Source organism: Lepeophtheirus salmonis, chromosome 4 (assembly GCF_016086655.4).
Source record: "Lepeophtheirus salmonis chromosome 4, UVic_Lsal_1.4, whole genome shotgun sequence".
NCBI lineage: Eukaryota > Metazoa > Arthropoda > Copepoda > Siphonostomatoida > Caligidae > Lepeophtheirus > Lepeophtheirus salmonis.
The window spans coordinates 17728376-17746284 of NC_052134.2; the positions used below are offsets into that span (position 1 = coordinate 17728376).

The 17909-nt window shown below is 31.4% G+C and overlaps 1 protein-coding gene across 5 annotated transcripts in view; it reads right to left on the bottom strand.

Moving 5' to 3' along the window:
- The window catches only part of LOC121116943 (multiple C2 and transmembrane domain-containing protein), a 41789-nt gene that overhangs the window by 19144 nt on the left and 4736 nt on the right, over positions 1–17909 (bottom strand). For 2 of the 5 annotated variants that reach the window (XM_071887679.1, XM_040711263.2), the window contains exon 1: positions 983–1301. The exons of 2 other annotated variants lie outside the window; for them this stretch is intronic. In XM_071887679.1, the coding sequence (XP_071743780.1) occupies positions 983–1009 (27 nt within the window). In that variant the 5' untranslated portion in view covers positions 1010–1301. Of the gene's footprint in view, positions 1–982; positions 1302–5145; positions 5306–17909 lie in introns of those variants that run through there. One more of the 5 variants, XM_040711267.2, reaches the window with a different exon arrangement.

Consider the following 17909-nt stretch of genomic DNA (forward strand, 5'->3'; position numbering starts at 1 on the left):
ATAAAGTTTCTAATCGCCAGCTAAAATTCTTGGATATCTTAACTCATCCCATAGATTTGAGTACAAAGCCAAAAATGGACGAAACACTTACACGTACTTACTTCCATACTTAGATGTTCTCCCAAAGTATGAATGAATGAATAATTGATAAGAGTTTGAAAAAGAAAAAAATATTGTTGAGGTTGCCAACAACAAAATTAGAACATTAAAAATGCTTAGGGTTTACAATCCTTTTATATATGTACTACCATATTTTTTAAATGACACGCGGAGCTTTAGCTACACACGCTCGTTGTTACAAAATGAGTCTTTTGTAAAGAAATATACGAACATTGTTTTTTTTCTTAATATAGAGAGATTTTTTCAAACCTTTTCGTCAATAAATTCTTTTTAACTAATCTTCAAAAGAATAAATACTTGTCAATGATAAACTTCATCATTTTTCTCTTCAAAAAATAAAGAAATTCTTTTAAAAATACTTTTTTTCTAACCTACTTTTTAGTGTTCTTTTAATTATAGCCCTAAATGCGCTCATTTGGTGATGTTGAAGTATTTTAGATAATTTTACAATCTTTCAAATAATGTTTACCAAAAAGGGGTTGAACGTGTAATTTTTGAGTTATGAGTAATTAAAATATTGCTCAAAAATTTGAATTTTTATTGCCAAATTTTATATGTGGCTGTATATTACTCTAAAACTAGATGTGACCGATCAACATGAAGCTCCATTTGGCTCCAATATGTCTATGAAATATTAGCCTATATTTAAATACAAGGTGAATAAATAAATTGGGATTTTTTTCTTTTTTTGACTGTTGTTCAAGATTGTTTTTTATGTTAATGCGTTACAGATGTAAAACTATATTCATATTTAAAAAATACGTACATCAATGCCTAATATCCACAAAATCTGTATTTAGTCAATCACGCCTGATTGTCAAAGAGAGGCATTTCTACAAATCTGAAGAATAATTCTACTTACCCAAAGATAAGGCTTTCTTTTCCCCATAATTTATGCAAATCAACTTGAGAAAAGGCTCTAAAATTTGGATTATATCACTCTCCCACTCAAGCAAAGAATCACTTTTGTTCTTTCTTTACTCTTTCATGTTATTTATCATGTGTAAACACCTATGTCATATGTAGATCTGTTAGTAAGTTGTGTCAGTTGTAATCGCTTCGACTTCAACTCCTATCAATGTTAGATTAGATATCGCATTAATTCATATAATATGAATTTAATAAGTTTCGAAAAAAAGGGATGACTCACCGTTGAGTGAGGTCAATTCTTCTATGTAACTAATGTCGAAAATATAGTATCAAAAGGGGAAATTATAAATATGAATGATGTAAAGACAGTTTCTTTCTTGATGTATGTGCTAGTAGCACAAGTGGATTAAAATTCATGCACCTTACTACGAGAGCCTATTTGTTGACAAGGCGTATACTCTCTTTATTCAAATTTATTACACTCCAGAGCAATAGGCAGAGTTTGATATACTAAGGCAAAACCGTATGCAAACTAAACCTATCTCTATGTCAGGTTATATTCTTTACACGTCGAGCTTTTTTATCTTCTCTCAACCTTGAAAGCCAAAATAATTTAAAGAATGGCTATTAATTATTGTAAACATTGAAATAATAATCTTAGCAATGACTGAGTATAAAATGACACGAATCTCTAAACGAAGGCCCTTGATTTATATAAAGAAAAGCTAGCTAACATATATAGTATGTCCAAAAATTGATGGGGGTATCCGTTTTGTAGTAAAAAATTAAAATACTTTTGGTCGGAATAAAATGAAATTTGGCTGATACAATCATTAGGCAATATTGAATTTTTCTGATGCAATAATTTTCGATAATTGCATCATAAATCACATAAAAGGCCTCAGAAAAAACCACAGGATGTTAGTTGAAATTCAATATCCGAAATGGTGAGAGAGCACTCTTTGGAGACCAGGGCCAAGGCTGTTGGCATGATAGAGGGTGGATCAAGCCAGAAAGATGTTCCTCAAAGGTTACAGATTCCTCTCAAGACCATTGAGAATTGGTATAAGAAAAGGAAGGATTGACAAACCCTTGCAAATCAGAAGGGTCGAGGAAGGAAGAAAAAAATTAGCAAAGTTCCCAAACTGGTGATTTCAAATCTTTGACCAGAAAGAGGCAATCCACAAGAAAACTTTCAGCAAGATAGACTAGACTTCAAAGGGCTATTCAATATCCAAGTCATCTGTCCCCAACTACCTGATACACTCTTTGAATGCATTGCCATACAAACTTCGTCTGCACTCCAAACTTTCAGACAATCAAAGGAAGGTCCGGCTTCCATTCTGTCATGAGCGGAAACACTGGACTGTAGATGACTGGAAATGTATCCTCTTCAGCGATGAAAGTCTATTTGAGCTATTTCATGCCCCAAATCAACATACAGATCGGGGTTGGGCAAAAGATAAGGGAGATGTGGAACCCACTCCAACTGTGAAATTTTCTCTGGCAGTGTCAAATCTTAACCTGATTCCACGAAACTAAACTGTGACGGCCGAGTAGTTCGTAACGGAGATCCTCAGCAAGGATGATGTCAACTTTGTCTCGTACTGAAGAAACTGGACCTCCTTTGAAGAGGATGCTATTTCATGATTTTTTTAAAAAAACTATCGTCAATTTTTGGAAATACTGTATATTTTTTAATTATTTTTCCTCTCCCTTTTGACATTGTCAAGGATGCAAATGGATAAAAAAACTCGACGTGATACACTAAAATACTCTATTTTCCCTTTTGTTTATCTAATAAAGGCTATTTAAAAATATATTGTTTCAGTAGATCACAAAAGGACCAACAAAATCTGTCCATAATAAAAGAAATCTGCCTAATCGAATTAATAATGCACTATTAAACCATTCATTCAAAACTTTCATAAATGTCCACTATAAACGAATATACATGTTAAAAGGGGTCTTAATTCAGTAGTACCATAAATATAGCTCCTGCCTTCTCCTCTGCAATGTGCAATGCCCATCCCTACTTATTTGTCTTCCTTTTCACGCCTCTACTTCCAAAGAGGAATATATATATATAAAAAAAGACAAAAAACAACTGAAAAGTATTTGTATTCGATGTATACATATGTTTATTCATTGAAAAGAGATAGACTATTAGCTGAAATTCAATTTAACAGTATACCCGTTCCCTACAAAGCTATCATTTCTAGTCATAAGTCCCTATTCAGAAGCGTTTGTAAAGAAGGGGCAGATAAGCCCCTATCCCATCCTTCCAAAAAAAATAATTTATATTATATTCAGAGGTTAAAAATATGAAAATTGAAGAACACGCTCTTTTTGTAATTGCTACTTAAAAAGATTTCTTTATTTTCGAAAGCTTCCATCATTATTCTTTTATTCTTGAAAAGATAAAACAATGAGTATGACATAATCACTAATGGTTGAAGACGAAGAGTAACTCTGAGGATTTCCTGTGGAGTTATACATTCAACAAGTGTAAGTCCTTGTAAAACTTAGAATAGAATTGAGGATCGACATTGCTATAATTCCTGCTAAATCATTGCTAGATACAGAGTGGGATTTGAGTTTATTTTCTTCGTCTCATAGCTGTTCGCAGCTAATTTAACAAAACGTCATGGCTGCTAAGCTGCTCTTCTTCCAAACATTCTTCAAATTGTAGGGTGACCACATTGATTTTTTATTTTATTTTTAAATATTCCTTTAATTGGTCAGATGGAGTTGCACTGATTAAGCAAACATTATAGTATTACATTTACTCCATTTGACCTAGGAATCTTATGAGAAATCCATATACATGAAGTACATTTCTTTCTCTATGGATGAGTTCATGAGAAAAATTTCTCACGAGCGCGTTGTCCGTTGAGCAACGTCGATCCCAGATTGGGTTCATGAACATAAAAAAATATCTTATTTATTATTGTAATTCGTTGTTGATTACAGTTATAAGTGGAATTTCTAAGTTACTTTATTTCTAAAGCGATTTTATTAAAATTTTCCCAAAAAATCAATATTGTAAGATCAATTTGGGATTCAATCAATAAAATCGCCGTTAGCTCGGACAACACGTTCATAATGTCCCGGAAACTTCCCTCTGCCTTCTTGACACACCCACTGGTTAAAGTACGGAAAGCCTTCCTTATCCTAGCTCTCCGGTTCACTCTCTTGTAGTGTTGTGTGTACCTGCATTGGAAATAGTTCAATAGTGCCCTAGACAAAATATTCTAAAGGGTTCAATTGCAGCGAGTTAGAAGGCAAAGAAATCGGCGAGACGTAGATCACATTCTCAGAATCGTGAAATTCGAGCGTTATTTTGCTGGTATGAAAGGTTGCACTGTCTTACTGTCAAATCCAAGGTCGGACTTTTGTGATGTTGCGGATCCAGGGAAAGACTTTGGAGAGTAGAACACTGATGTAGACCTTCGGTCCCTACTTTAAGATGAAAGGCGTCATAACTTGAACTTCGCTGCTAACAAAGCCAGGAACCATAACTTGCTCTGGGTTCTTGGCCTTCAATATTCTAGGGACGTTATAAGAAATTTTTGCCAACCACCTATTGTTCCTCGAGTTATATTTCTGGGTTTGATAGAAATTGTTCTTGCCAGGCAAGATCCTTTACAGGATGATTCTGTTTTAGCTTGGTCAAGATTTTGGTTCGGGTAAACCTTTTCCCCTGTTTTATGGTGTTAGAAGCTGTCCCTTGACACATGTATAACTGTGGTACATTAGGTCTTCATTGATGAAACAAAGGAAAGTTGAAAGGAACTGTCTATGCTGCCAGCGATTGCATTCATCGATTGGCCGGGATAATTATCATTTTTTGATATTTTCCGGGAAATAATCTTCACCATCCTGCTTGACACGATTTCGGAGTTTTTTGACAAATCAAGTAGTTCACCCGACTGCCTAAGCCAAAATCGCGTTGTCTATTTTACTATTTAAGTTGCACAAAATACACAAAAGTGCACAACGTGTTGGTTTTTCATTATTATTAGTTTTACAATGATTTTTATTTGTTCGTTTCACTCATAAAGCTGGGGATTTCATAAATATATAAAAATGTCAACTACTTCTCTGGACAAGACATAAAAAGGACACACCTTAGCGGAGGGGACTATTGCTCACCTTAATATATGTGATTTATGGTACTTCGAAGAGACCGTTAAGTTAATATCCCAAATTGTCGTCTATAACTTGAGGAGACTTCATGGAAGAAAATAAATGAATGAACAGATATGACTTTATGTAGGGAGTGTGTTATTTATTCTAGATCATACGAATTACTAATGGGAGTAAAAAGTGTTGGGTATAAAACTGTAGATAGATTAGCACATCCTATACGCAAGATAAAAACAAAATACTATACTAAAAACCGAGATATTATAGAATCTGTTCCGTTACGCTTGATAAAAGTATGAATAAAGTATATATCTTTATTTCTCCCCTATGGCAAAACAATCATAAGGATTTGTATAATATATGTACATAAGTACGTAAAAAATCTAGAAATCTTAAATTTGAATAGGCTACACTGGGGTGATCTAAAGTATTTAAAACTCGTTGCCCAACACAACTGTTAACTTGAGGAAATAGTATGGTGAATATTTTCAATATTTTTCACAAGATGTCGCTTTTTTATGATGTCACTCTGTTATTTATCTTATGTTTTCAACTATATCCTTTGAGTTTAAACCGGAACCTGATTATAGTTATGGATATACAAAAACATCCTTTATGTTATTAAGGCCCCAATTCCTTCGTAACTCCCTTTAGATAAGTGAATTTTGACCTCCACATTTCTTTTTCATTTTTGTGCCACCATTTCCCTTCTTTTTCGTCTGAAAAAACGAACATTCAAGGATTTAAAGATGGAAGTTTGAAGCCTAATGAGAGGGGGTTTCTTTCTTAATAAGGGCAGGGTATTTTCAGGGGAAGAAACCACCGGTTAATTGGACCAAATATGATGGAAATAACCTGGTCAATGCCTTTGTTTATTAGGAGAGGAGTGCCCCATACTCCTTTTTGGGTGTACAAAGGACAACTCACGAAGGAAACGAGACAAACCTCCTTTCCCAATTTTTAGACTATTCTCTAAAGAGTCCGATACATTAATCTTATCACTAAAATAATTAAACTCTAGCTATATTTATTCTAGTTTCTAGGTATTTACTACACTCTTATAGGTAGAAATAATAACAAAATACTGCCTCTAGTGGACAAAAAAAGTAAATTTTGACCAAAACATTTTTCAGATAATTATGAAGTTGGACCTCGATGCATTACTTGGTTTAATACTTTAGGGCTATCAAAGGAAGGGCTTGTTTGGAGGGAAGATGCAAAATGATTAGTGCTCTACATAAAATTACCCTAGTTATATTTTCAGAAAAGATGACATGTGGCCCGATCAGCATAAGCGTAACAGAGGGTGCGCTAGAGTGAGGTAATTGCCTTGCTTTATTTCATTAATTATTAACTTAAAAAATAAAACATAATATAAATATTGTACTAAAAAAAATTATAAAACCTTGTTCCAAAATTGTATTAAATTATTATTTTTTAATGTAAATTTTATATGCATAAAAAAAAATCCATCATACGGTTTGCAACCTTTTCTATACAATTTATACATGGATTTTCAACTTTTTTCAAATCTCGATTACGTATAGTGTGGATAAGTTGTCTTATGTTATAAAAATTACATATTATCAAATGGATAAATTAAATTACTGCCATAATAATGAACTTAAAATAACATGAGTACAGTAATACTATCATAATTAAATTTAAATTAATAAATATTTATTTCATTATGGATTTTCAAAACACTTTACACCAAAGATAGGCAAAAATACTTACTCTAGAGGTAGTTAATATCATGGTTACTTATTAAAAATTGAACAAAAAATAAGAAATGACTGGGACAATTTTGAACTTTTGAATTGGACTAAAGATTTTTTAGCAATTTTTTGGGGTAAATTGAGCTAAAAAAGAGTGTGAAATTTTTGCAAAATGAGAACCCAATATATCAAAACTGAGCAATTTGTATATAAAGAAAAATACAATTTTATAAGAATAATTTAAAGTAATTAGTATTGTTTTATATTTATCATAATTTATTCATAAATTTTGCCAATTTATATCAAAAAATCAAGATTTTAGAAATATTTTCTTCCGTTAATTTTTGCATTCGATCAGTATTGGTAGTCTACATTCGTAGTCGAAGAAAATTATAAGTTGGTGAGATCTTCACGAGTCTATTAGGGGGAGGCATCTCATCATCAAATCCACTGATACTACGTCCAACCTTGTGTTTAAATATGGTAGAAAATAATAAAGGGTACTTGAGGTCCTTATATTTGTGTTTATTCAAATAGTCTGTTAAAATAATAAATTTTTTAAGTATGTTTTAAAATATGTAGGTATACAGATAATGCTTGTTTTTTTAAGTAACTACATGTTAAGGAGTAGTTCATAAATGAAATTTTTTGAAATTGTCTTGAAAGATCATAATCCCATAGGTTACGATGTTTTACGGAAAATAAGTTTTGCTCATGCTTTCGATTTATTTTTGAGTTTTTTAACGGAATAAATACTTTGAACTACGTTAAATTCTTCGTTCCTATTTTATTGTTCTATAAAGACATATTTTATCGCAGCACCATAGCTAAAATCAAGTTTCCCACCAGACTGTCTATCATAAAATTGGGTGGAAAGAGCCAGGTCAGGGTGGAAAGGCCATTTTTGACACCAGCAATAAAATAAACTCATCTCTTCCGTTGCAATTCTGTTTTTGAATGAGTCCTTTGAGTTATTTTGAACTCTTTTTTTGACACTTTTGTCCCCCTATAGCCCTGATGCCAAACCCCTCGAATACACCTTTTGGGTACATGTCGAAGGGAAGGCCTACAGTGTCCTTCATCCAAATACTGAAACCCTCAAAAATGCTCTCAGCCAGTACTAGGACTCGTTGACAGAGGACCACAACCACAACAGGTCCCAGTCCTTCTTCCACCGCCTGGAAGCCATCATTGCAGCTAAGGGCAGCTACATAAATTATAAAAAAATGCTCAGACACACATTTATTTATAGTATTAATTTTGTTGAAATTCTATAAGTAATTAATAAATTATGTCTTGTTGAAGTTTAAAATTCAAAGTGTTTATATTTTAATAGGCCACCCGGTTTTGGCAAAAATGAACAGATGAATGCAAATTTTTCAGCAATGACTGGATAGACGAATAAACGGTAAAACTTTACTAGAGATCTAATTAAATTTTCTTCTTCACTATCAGCAAGATACTTGATGGTTTTGTGTAAGATTATTTGCAATTTAAAAAGTTCAAGTCTCCCAGTTGAAATAGTAGTTTGCTTGTTTTTTTTTTTGCATTCTAGCATTTTTTGTTAATTTATGGTTAGCTTTTGAACTTTCAGAAACTATTTCTTGGCTTATTGGTTAGTAAACGTTTTAAACGTGTATATCGGAGTGCATTGTAGTATTTTGTTGTTCAAAGAAAGTAATTTAAAATTAAAATGTTTATTTATAGCTGTAAGATGCAACTTTTCTAGATGAATAAAAAAAAAAGCGTATATGTTCCCAAAACTGTGTCTTATTAAGCTGAGAACAATTCTTATTTAATAACTAACATGCATAGATGAGAAGAATTAGCTAACTTTAACTGCTACTGATTTTGGGCCTTTTTTATGTATATTTTGGCAAAAAGGTTGCAAGATATAATGGAGGGAACAAAGTGTCACTAATGGAGCAACAAGTCCTCTTTTTTAAAAATTGAATGTGGTTTCCCTAATACGAGTATAAGGTGTAGATAGTACCAATAATGAATTCATGAATAAACATGTTGTCTTATTGAAGATAGATATATAATAAGATAATTTCAGCTACATAAATTAATCACGCAATATTTTTATTTGCAAACGTCAAAGGAACAAACATTGAAGAAGAGGGGACAAACACTCAGGGATTTCGCTCACTACATTCCTTGTTGCATATTTATTTAACTTTATTTTCTCGTTTGCCGTAGGACTTTAAGTGAACCCTTATCTCTACAACACTTATGGCGTCATATGTAGGTATTCAGTTTTATATGAACATTATGTGCTTATCAAACAATTTATTCGCAAATAATTGCACTGAATGCGTAAATGTACAAATTATAACCTCATGAGTTATTCGCAGATCTGAAAATCACTGATGGCTTCACTCTTAAAATCTTGTAAATGTAGACGCATTGTAGAAATGAATTTTTATGTATTTTTTCGTGGACTGACTTTAGAGGTAGGACAGGTATTGGACCCGGATCTGAAGTACACGTAAATGGTATTAGTAATTTTTTATTATTTGACAAGCTCCGAGACCCGAACAAACTTTGGATACTTGACCTTTTATAGATTTCAAAATGATTATAATATTGCTTAATAAAGATTGAACCAGTCTTGGATCCAGATCCAAAGTAGTCAAATCCGGTATAGGTAAATTTGTATTATTCAAGATCCAGAATCTGAACAAGCTTTGGGTATTCAAACTTTTTCGTGTTTTAAAAAGATTATCGTATTGCTTAATACTTTATTCTAGTTTAAAAATATCGATATTATCTATATCGAAGGTAGCTATGTATGGATCTTAGTTAGTGTTTGTAGGGACATCTACATAAACAGTTGTATTGCATGGTTATTCCAATGTCATTGTCACAATACTTATAATAATCCTGCTTTAATGCTAATAAAATTGGGTTATTTATTGTTTAACCATAAGTAAAGAGGTAATTTTAGTCTGAATCTGCTTCATCATCAGCAAGGCTTCCTGCTGAAAATGTATGCCTTATCCAGGCGGAAGAAAAGTTATTAAAAATGGATATTGTATACAATTTAGAGGACTTATGATCCAAATTGGTCATTGAACAACTTCCAGTAAATATATTTTCTAAGAGAACAGAGGACTGCATTCAACTTTACTTCTTGGAAGGTTCATCTAAAGCATTCCTTGAAATAAAATTCACTATAAGCATTGAGATCTTACATTCTCAATTTTTAACAAAAATTTCAGAGTAAATCCTAAAATGATTCAAAAAACAATTACTTACATAAACAAGCTTCAAAATATACTGGCCTATATGAAATCTCTGGGCTCTCCTTCAATGTAAGAAATAATTTATAATTCAGTTAATGGTATGAATATGCTTCTTCAAAATTCGTCATTGGACATCAACTCTCAGCTACGAAAGAAAATAATGTTCATCACTGAACAACTCGTCCTTCTAAAATCCAATCCAAACCTCAGACACTTTTCTCCTACCTATTTAGCAACTCTCTCGTTTGGCACAATACAAGTCCTGCACTTTATAAACAGATGTCCACTGATGGGTAACTTTGTCATCACCAAACCACTTGAAAAAACTCTCATTGTCTTTTACTATGAATTTTGGACTATCTTCTTAATACAGTACTTATCTACAAGAATCAAGCCACTCTCTGATAATGAGAAAAAAGTTGTGCTTTTGGTCAATGAAGTTTTTACTGCACAAAGAGTGGAGTTTTTTTGGAGGAAGATTAACAGGGCAGGATGGAGGTCAAATTACAAAAACTTTACTTATTTTTATGATTAAATCAACGTGTTCAAGTTACCGGGATACCGTTGCACTTTATCCTATGGTTAAACTCAATTCCGGAACACTTTATGACTTGCTCAAACAGATAAACTCAGAGCTTTTGAATATTGGGTTTAATGTGATAACTGTTTCTATGGACAATGCTACTCCTAACAGGAAATGTTACTTCAAGCATTTTTGTAATGGATCCTGGAAACCACAAATACCAAATCCAGCAACTCCAGATTTACCCCACTTTCTTCTCTTTGATAGTACTCATAATTTTAAAAACTTGTATAACTGTTTCCAAAGGAGAAAAATATTGAGATGACCTAATTTCGGTGATATTGACCTCCCATCTCCAAATTTTCAACCCATCATTGACTTATACGAAATGGAAAAGCATAAAAATGTCAAAGTTGCACACAAGATAATGTCGAAAGCGGTGTATCCAACTCTTATTGAAAAAACCAACATTTTACTGGCTGACAGAATTTTCCATGCAAGCACAGTTGCAGCTCTTCAGTATTACTCCTCAACGTACCCTGCATGGAAAGTTACTGGAAACTTTGTCTCCGTTGTAAGAAAGTATTGGAATATCGTAAATTGTAAGACGCTTTCTGCAGGAGTTAATTCAAAGGAACTTCGAATTTCAATACCTGGTTGATTCTATGGCAGGAAGAAACATAAAATATCACCAAATGGGACTTACAATGGAAACCTTTACAGCCTTGAAACAAACTACAAGTACAACCATAAAGCTTGCTCAACATCTACTTATGGACTGGGACTTTAAATACCTTCTTCTCGGTCCAGTATAAAGTGATTTTATAGAATCCAGATTCAGCTGGTACCGTCAGCTCTCTGGAGAAAACTATTATGTTTCATTAAGACAAATACTTGACGATGAGAAAGAAATTGTAATACTGTCACTTGCTAAATTTGATGGGCTTAATATGCAAGAAATAAGGAACATTCATTCAAGTGGATCTGAAATTCAAGATGTGGACATCAGCAAGTTCAAAACAATAATTTTGGCTTCAATCGATGAAAACGAGATGACTTATGAACTTGAAAAAGTGACGAAGCTATTCTTTATGTAATTTCTGGCTATGTTGCACGGTCACAAACTTCAAGACTGAAATGTAATGATTGTTTTGACTTTCTTGTATCTTCAAAATATTTCCCCTTGGTTACTTTCAGTGAATCTGGTCTCAAAGAGTCTAAACATCAACTCTAGGAACAAATAAATAGAGGTGGTCTCTATTCTCCAACACACTTTTGTTTAAATATGATCACCAAGGTATTTGTGGTGTATGTAGTTATAATAAGGAATAAAAAAATCAAGCTCTCAATTTTTTTAATGCCAAAATTTAGGAAAACTATTTTCTACTCTATGTTGTGAGCTTGTTTATGACTTTGAGAACTATTTATGGTATAATTGTTCTATTACAAAGTTTATTTTATCATTATTCGATTCAATTACTTAATATTATGGCAAAAAAATTTAGTAGAAATCTTAATAGTAACATTAACATGAAAATATCAGCTACACACACCCAAAAAAATTTTAGTAAAATTAGAAAAATTGTTAAGGTATCTTCCAATCAATAATAAAATTCAAGAATAATAATTAATTCTCTTATTTAATAAATTTCTCTCAGATCAACAAAAAATGCTTATACATTATTTACGAACTATACGTGGTTAATTGATATATATTCCAACAAAAGAGTGTATCCCACTAAGACCCGGTGACCTATCTTCCCTGAAATACCTTTTGATATACTTCTTGAAATCTATCTCGGAAAAAACCTGACTTATACCATGTACTTTTCCAGAGAGTATCTTCCAATATAACTTCTCAGCTTCTACCATGTTAATTTTTTCTGAGAGATTATTGGAGTTTTTTATATATATTTTTCAGTAGCAGATATAGTCTTTTCCACAAGATATGAATCTTCACTTATCTCTGCAATCTGTATATATTTTCTAAAAGAGAGTCTCCGATATTCAAACATGATTTTTTGTGTCTGCTTAATTTGTTGAGTATATGATTCTGTGGATTGAAGCTGAGGTTCTAATTTTCTAATCTTGCCTTCCCTTTTGCTTCTTTTATATTCCATTTCTTATATTGAAATTATTTTAACCTTGTTAAACAAGGACTTGATTTTGAGTTTGCGTTATTTCGATTATTTTTTAGTCTATCTTTAGCCTTATCCAATTCTAGGGAAGCCATCTTTATGAATTTTGTATTTTCAATATCCTCTTCAGAAGAACCCATCTCCTTTTTCTTCTTCTAAGTAAGATTCTTAAAGTGAGTAATTTATGGTCCGAACGTCTGTTATTCACTATTTTGATGTTTTTCATTTTTTTGGGTTTAGTTGACAACGTATCAAAAAAGTCGCCCTTTTATGCAAGTATTGAATTGCATCAAGCATTCCCAAGTTCTTCATCAGAATCTCCGAAACGTTCCTAGAATTTAGGTTATATTCTCCTCGATAGTTGATAAAGTCAGAGTCTGTATCAAAAAATAGATTCAAATCCCCGACAATTATTATTTTTACGATCCCAAGATAACTTAGTATGTTGTATATTTCTTCGTAAAATTCCGATTTGTCTCTATTTGGACGATAAATATTTGCTACAAGATTTTTTCCTCCATGGAGTGAAACCTTTTTAATCTCAAAAGAAAATAAGTGAAACTTTCACCATATGGTCTTCTTGATTACATGCCAGGCCATTTTCTAATCATAGTCCACGTCCCTCTTTTATTATCAATACAGTTTTTATAGTGTATAAAAAATTCAACCAGATTGTATATTATCTTGGAGCTCCTAGTATGTAATTGCCTTTGAAGTTAAAATCAAAAAAAGTTCATCACATTTCTCTAATTTGAAATTTAAAATGTAATATGTAAAACCTCACTATCTTCAAAATATACAAAGACTAAGTAATGGAATACTATTCTGATGGATAAAGTATTATTTATCAATTCTGAAAGAACAACTCAACATTATCACTTTTTATAAAGTAGGACGTACCGGATAAAGTTGAACACGTCTTACTGAATTACTTGGAGATACTTCAAATTAGACAAAACAAAGTTTTACATAACAGACATACATCTAAGTACTAATAGTCAAACGAGTTAAAATACATTTATGAGACGTACTTTTTGTGTAATCTTTATTTGAATTCAAATTTACCGATCCCACCTACAATCAAGTCATCGAATTAACTTTAAGCTCTAGTCGGCTCCTTTAATCTTTGTCTAGTTGATTTTTTTTAAATATTCGAGTGGCTGAGATCAAATAGAAAAAAAGGAGGTTTGCATTTCAAATTTTTGAGAAAAAAAGATTACGTTATATGTCTTGGGACACCCTAATGCTCATTAAATTTCAGTCAAGTATCCGGGTAGATTTGGTTTCGAATTTCGATCTGAAAGTTTGGGAACATGATATTTTCTAGAATATTTATTAGTGTTGAGATCGGTCGTAAAAAACACGGACTGTCTGAGACCTTTATATTTTTAAAAAAGCTCGGCCTGGACCGGTCTCATAGAAACTTTTGTTCTAATTAGGTCAAAAAAAAAAAAAAAAAAAAAAATCGGTCTAGACCGATTTGATAGATAAATTGTTTATTACATGGCATTATGTGTATTTTCAAGTATACGAAGTTTAAACAGAGATAGCTCGGATGAATTTTAGTCCCTTCATCTCTTGGAGAATACGGAATTCTGAATTCGGGCATATCTGGAGATAAATGATCAAGTTAGAAGTACCTTCCTGTGATCCCCTCAATCTTCCTTTGGAAGAAAGATCTTAGAGAAGATACAAGTCCACTTAATAATAATATTAATAAAACAAACGCGAGGAAACGGATTCTTATTACTTATACGAATGATTACGTATTACTCAACTGATTTGCTTGTATAATCGAATGAATAAATTTATAAAATGCGTAAATAGTATTTGTTATAGAAAACATCGTGTACTTTTGAGATTTTTTTTGAAAAAAATCTATGAAGGTTGATCTACAAAAAAAAAAAAAAAAAGAAAAAAAGAAGGTCTCTGACAAAAAATCGGTGCTGGACCAAGTTACAACAAGAATATTAAGGTCTAAAGATCTTAAACTACTCGGATTTAAGAAAAATGTGGCTCTGGCCAATCTTTAGGACCGAGTAATCACTTGTAATTTCACTTTGGACTCTGGCAGAACTTAGAAGCTAAATAGCTTTAACTACAAAGAACCTATAGAAATAAAAAATAAGGCTAAGTAAATACAACTAAGTAATTCACCTAAAGGTAAGTTACTACATCTATCATGCGTTGCCCTTTCAGTGTGTAGGTATTCACTTGTATAATTTTAGAACGGACCAATGGGCAATTTATGTTATAGAACTTTGCATTTTATAATCTTTAGATCTCGATAATTCTCCCTTACAAAATGAAGAGGTTCTGTGATTTAAAAAGTGTCTTGTTTGTAGAAGTGAAAATTAAATTGCATTTAAATGCATGAAAAATTTGGTAATCCACCTTATGTTGCTAATAAAAGATGAAATTAAGTAACAAAACAGAGCAGAGGCGTCCGCAGGATGATTATTTTTTTTTGTGAGGGGGGCTTGTTTTCTTAAGTTTTTTTAATTCAAAAAAATTAAATCCTATCCACAAAAATTAAATTTTCTATAAAAAAAAGTCTATAGTTATTCACAGAAAATTACATTTTTTGGAAAAAAAATTTAAAAAATCGATATTTATTCTCAGAAAACTAACTTTTTCGTACAAAATTTTAAATATTAAACTTTTTGGAAAAAAAAAAAAATTAAAAATCTATAGCTTTCTAAGAAAATTAATTTTTCTGTAAAAAGTTCAAAAACTAAATTTCCAATGTTAGATTTTCCGGGAAAAAATCCATAGTTATTCACAGAAAATTAAATTTTTAAGTTAAATTTCAAATATTAAATTGTTCTGAAAAAACTAAGAAAATCCATAGTTATTCACAAAAAAATTTAAAAATTAAATTTTAAATTGTTTGGAAAAAAAAATTAAGAATCTTAATTACCAGTTAAGTTGTGTGATTATATTTTCATCTTGTATGACATCATTTTTATGATTTTTATTTACTTTTGAAATTATTAGTTCCAAGCCCCTCAAATAATTAATGAAAGTGCAGAAAACAGTCAAATTGTAATACTATGTGACGTAATTGTAATCATACTTTTTGATATTTCAAGAGAGATAATAAAGTATTTTGTTTGTCATAATCATATTGTTGCGCGCATTCCATCACATAATTCTCATATAAATTTGTTTTAAATATTTATCGAATGACTCTTTTTTACAAAAGTAATATCGCTTTATATTTTTTGAAATAATACTTCTGTAAGGGCGACTTTTTTTTCTATCCAAATTTTGCGGAGACTATTTCCAAATCTAATACTACCCCAGCCCCCTGGCATCATCCATATAATTAGTACTTTATTCCATTTGAAGTCCCTAAAAAAACATAAGATGTATCTTTATCATGTAATTTCTGAGTTAAGTGCTTTTATTCTCAATGGACTAGAACAGGTAATTTTCTAAATTGGACAGCTCTTTAGAAAGGTTACCCTTAAAGGAAAGTAGACAAGTAAATAATATTATTAATGGATACGGAAATTAGAGAAGGAACAATTGTTCCTTACCAAAGCTTTACGAACAAATGAAAAAATGGATAATTAGAGAATATATCAATTTAAGGCATTCGGATATTTCCAGTTTAGTTTCTAATGATAAATAAAACATTTTTTTCTTTTTAATCATTATAGTATATCCGAAGTAACACACTTTAATTTATATATATATAAATTATTAATAAGCAAAGTTTGTCAGCCTGTATGGAGGATTAACATGAAATATATACACATGGTGCAGTGTATATATTCACCCCTCATGTATATCATTATACATGTAAATCCGGTTTTGTTTTTTAGCTGGGCCTTTATTTTTTAATTAGAAGTATAAAGAACGAATTTTATTTTCCTTAGGAGTTTTAATTATGATTTAATTCCCGAGTAGTGAACATCCTTTCCTAAATAGATTCAATTATATTCAAATATATTTGAACGTTCGTGTGTGCTCATAAAATACGGAGCGTAACCCTGAAAATATGTTGCGGAGTTATAATTGTAAATCCTAGTTGGACTCAGAGTAGAATTGGGGATCGACATTGGAGTGATTCTAGCTAATGTCCTTGTTTATATCTTTTTTTCTTACCTCTCTTGTCACAACTGATCTAATGATACGTCATGAGGGTTATTATTTCCCTCCTCCATAACATTTATCAAATTGTTAGGGTTACCATGTTGATTTTCGGTTTCTTTTTTTAACATGCAAATTTCACTCTGGATTTTGACCTTTGTATATCATATATATTTTTTTGATCTAAGAAATAACAATGCAGTCGAATTAATTAAATATTGTAGGTATGTGCATGTATACTAAGAGCACCGTTTATTTTCGCTCTTGTTATTGTTCTCATATGTACATATATCTTAATACTTAAACATTTGTAGGTAATGTTGAGTTTTGAATAAAAAATGAACGCTGGTATGAAAAAATGAATTAAATGTTATAGGCGTTTTATATTTTGTATTGTATTTGCGTTGGACACTTGTGTAAAGAAAATACTCAACTTATTGATTAGAAAAGGAGAAACGGTTGTTGGTTGTGCTTTTTCTTCTTTTTTGTTCATTATTTTATAGGTCGTCGTGGTGTTAGCATCTCCCTCTGAAGGATGAATTCTCGCCAATTTTGGGTTGAAATAGTTTCTAAAATGCATGATAAAATACATTTATGAATTTAAATAAAATTATAATATTTTCCTTAACCGAATGTTAATGAAAAGGAAAAAGATTCGTCTCTGTATACAGTAATTGATTTTCTCCTCCCAAAATCATATAAAAGGAAGCTGATATTAACAATAGAAGTGAGTATGTTCTTGAAAAAAGTTATCTTCAATATTATAAGATCAAAAATTGTCTTTTAGACGACACCTTATTACTCCGGGCTATGCCAGGTAAACGTTCGTTATATAATCATTACATTTTATGTAACTAATTTATAACAAGATAATTTTATCATTATCAAAATATTATATATGAATATTTTATACATATATATTTTTATAAAGTATTCGGTTCAAAACTGATTTTTTGACTGATTTGTACCAATATTCTGGTTCAAACTACGTATTAAATCGTGGACCATTTTTTTGCATCTCAATATAAGGACACATTTTTTCCCC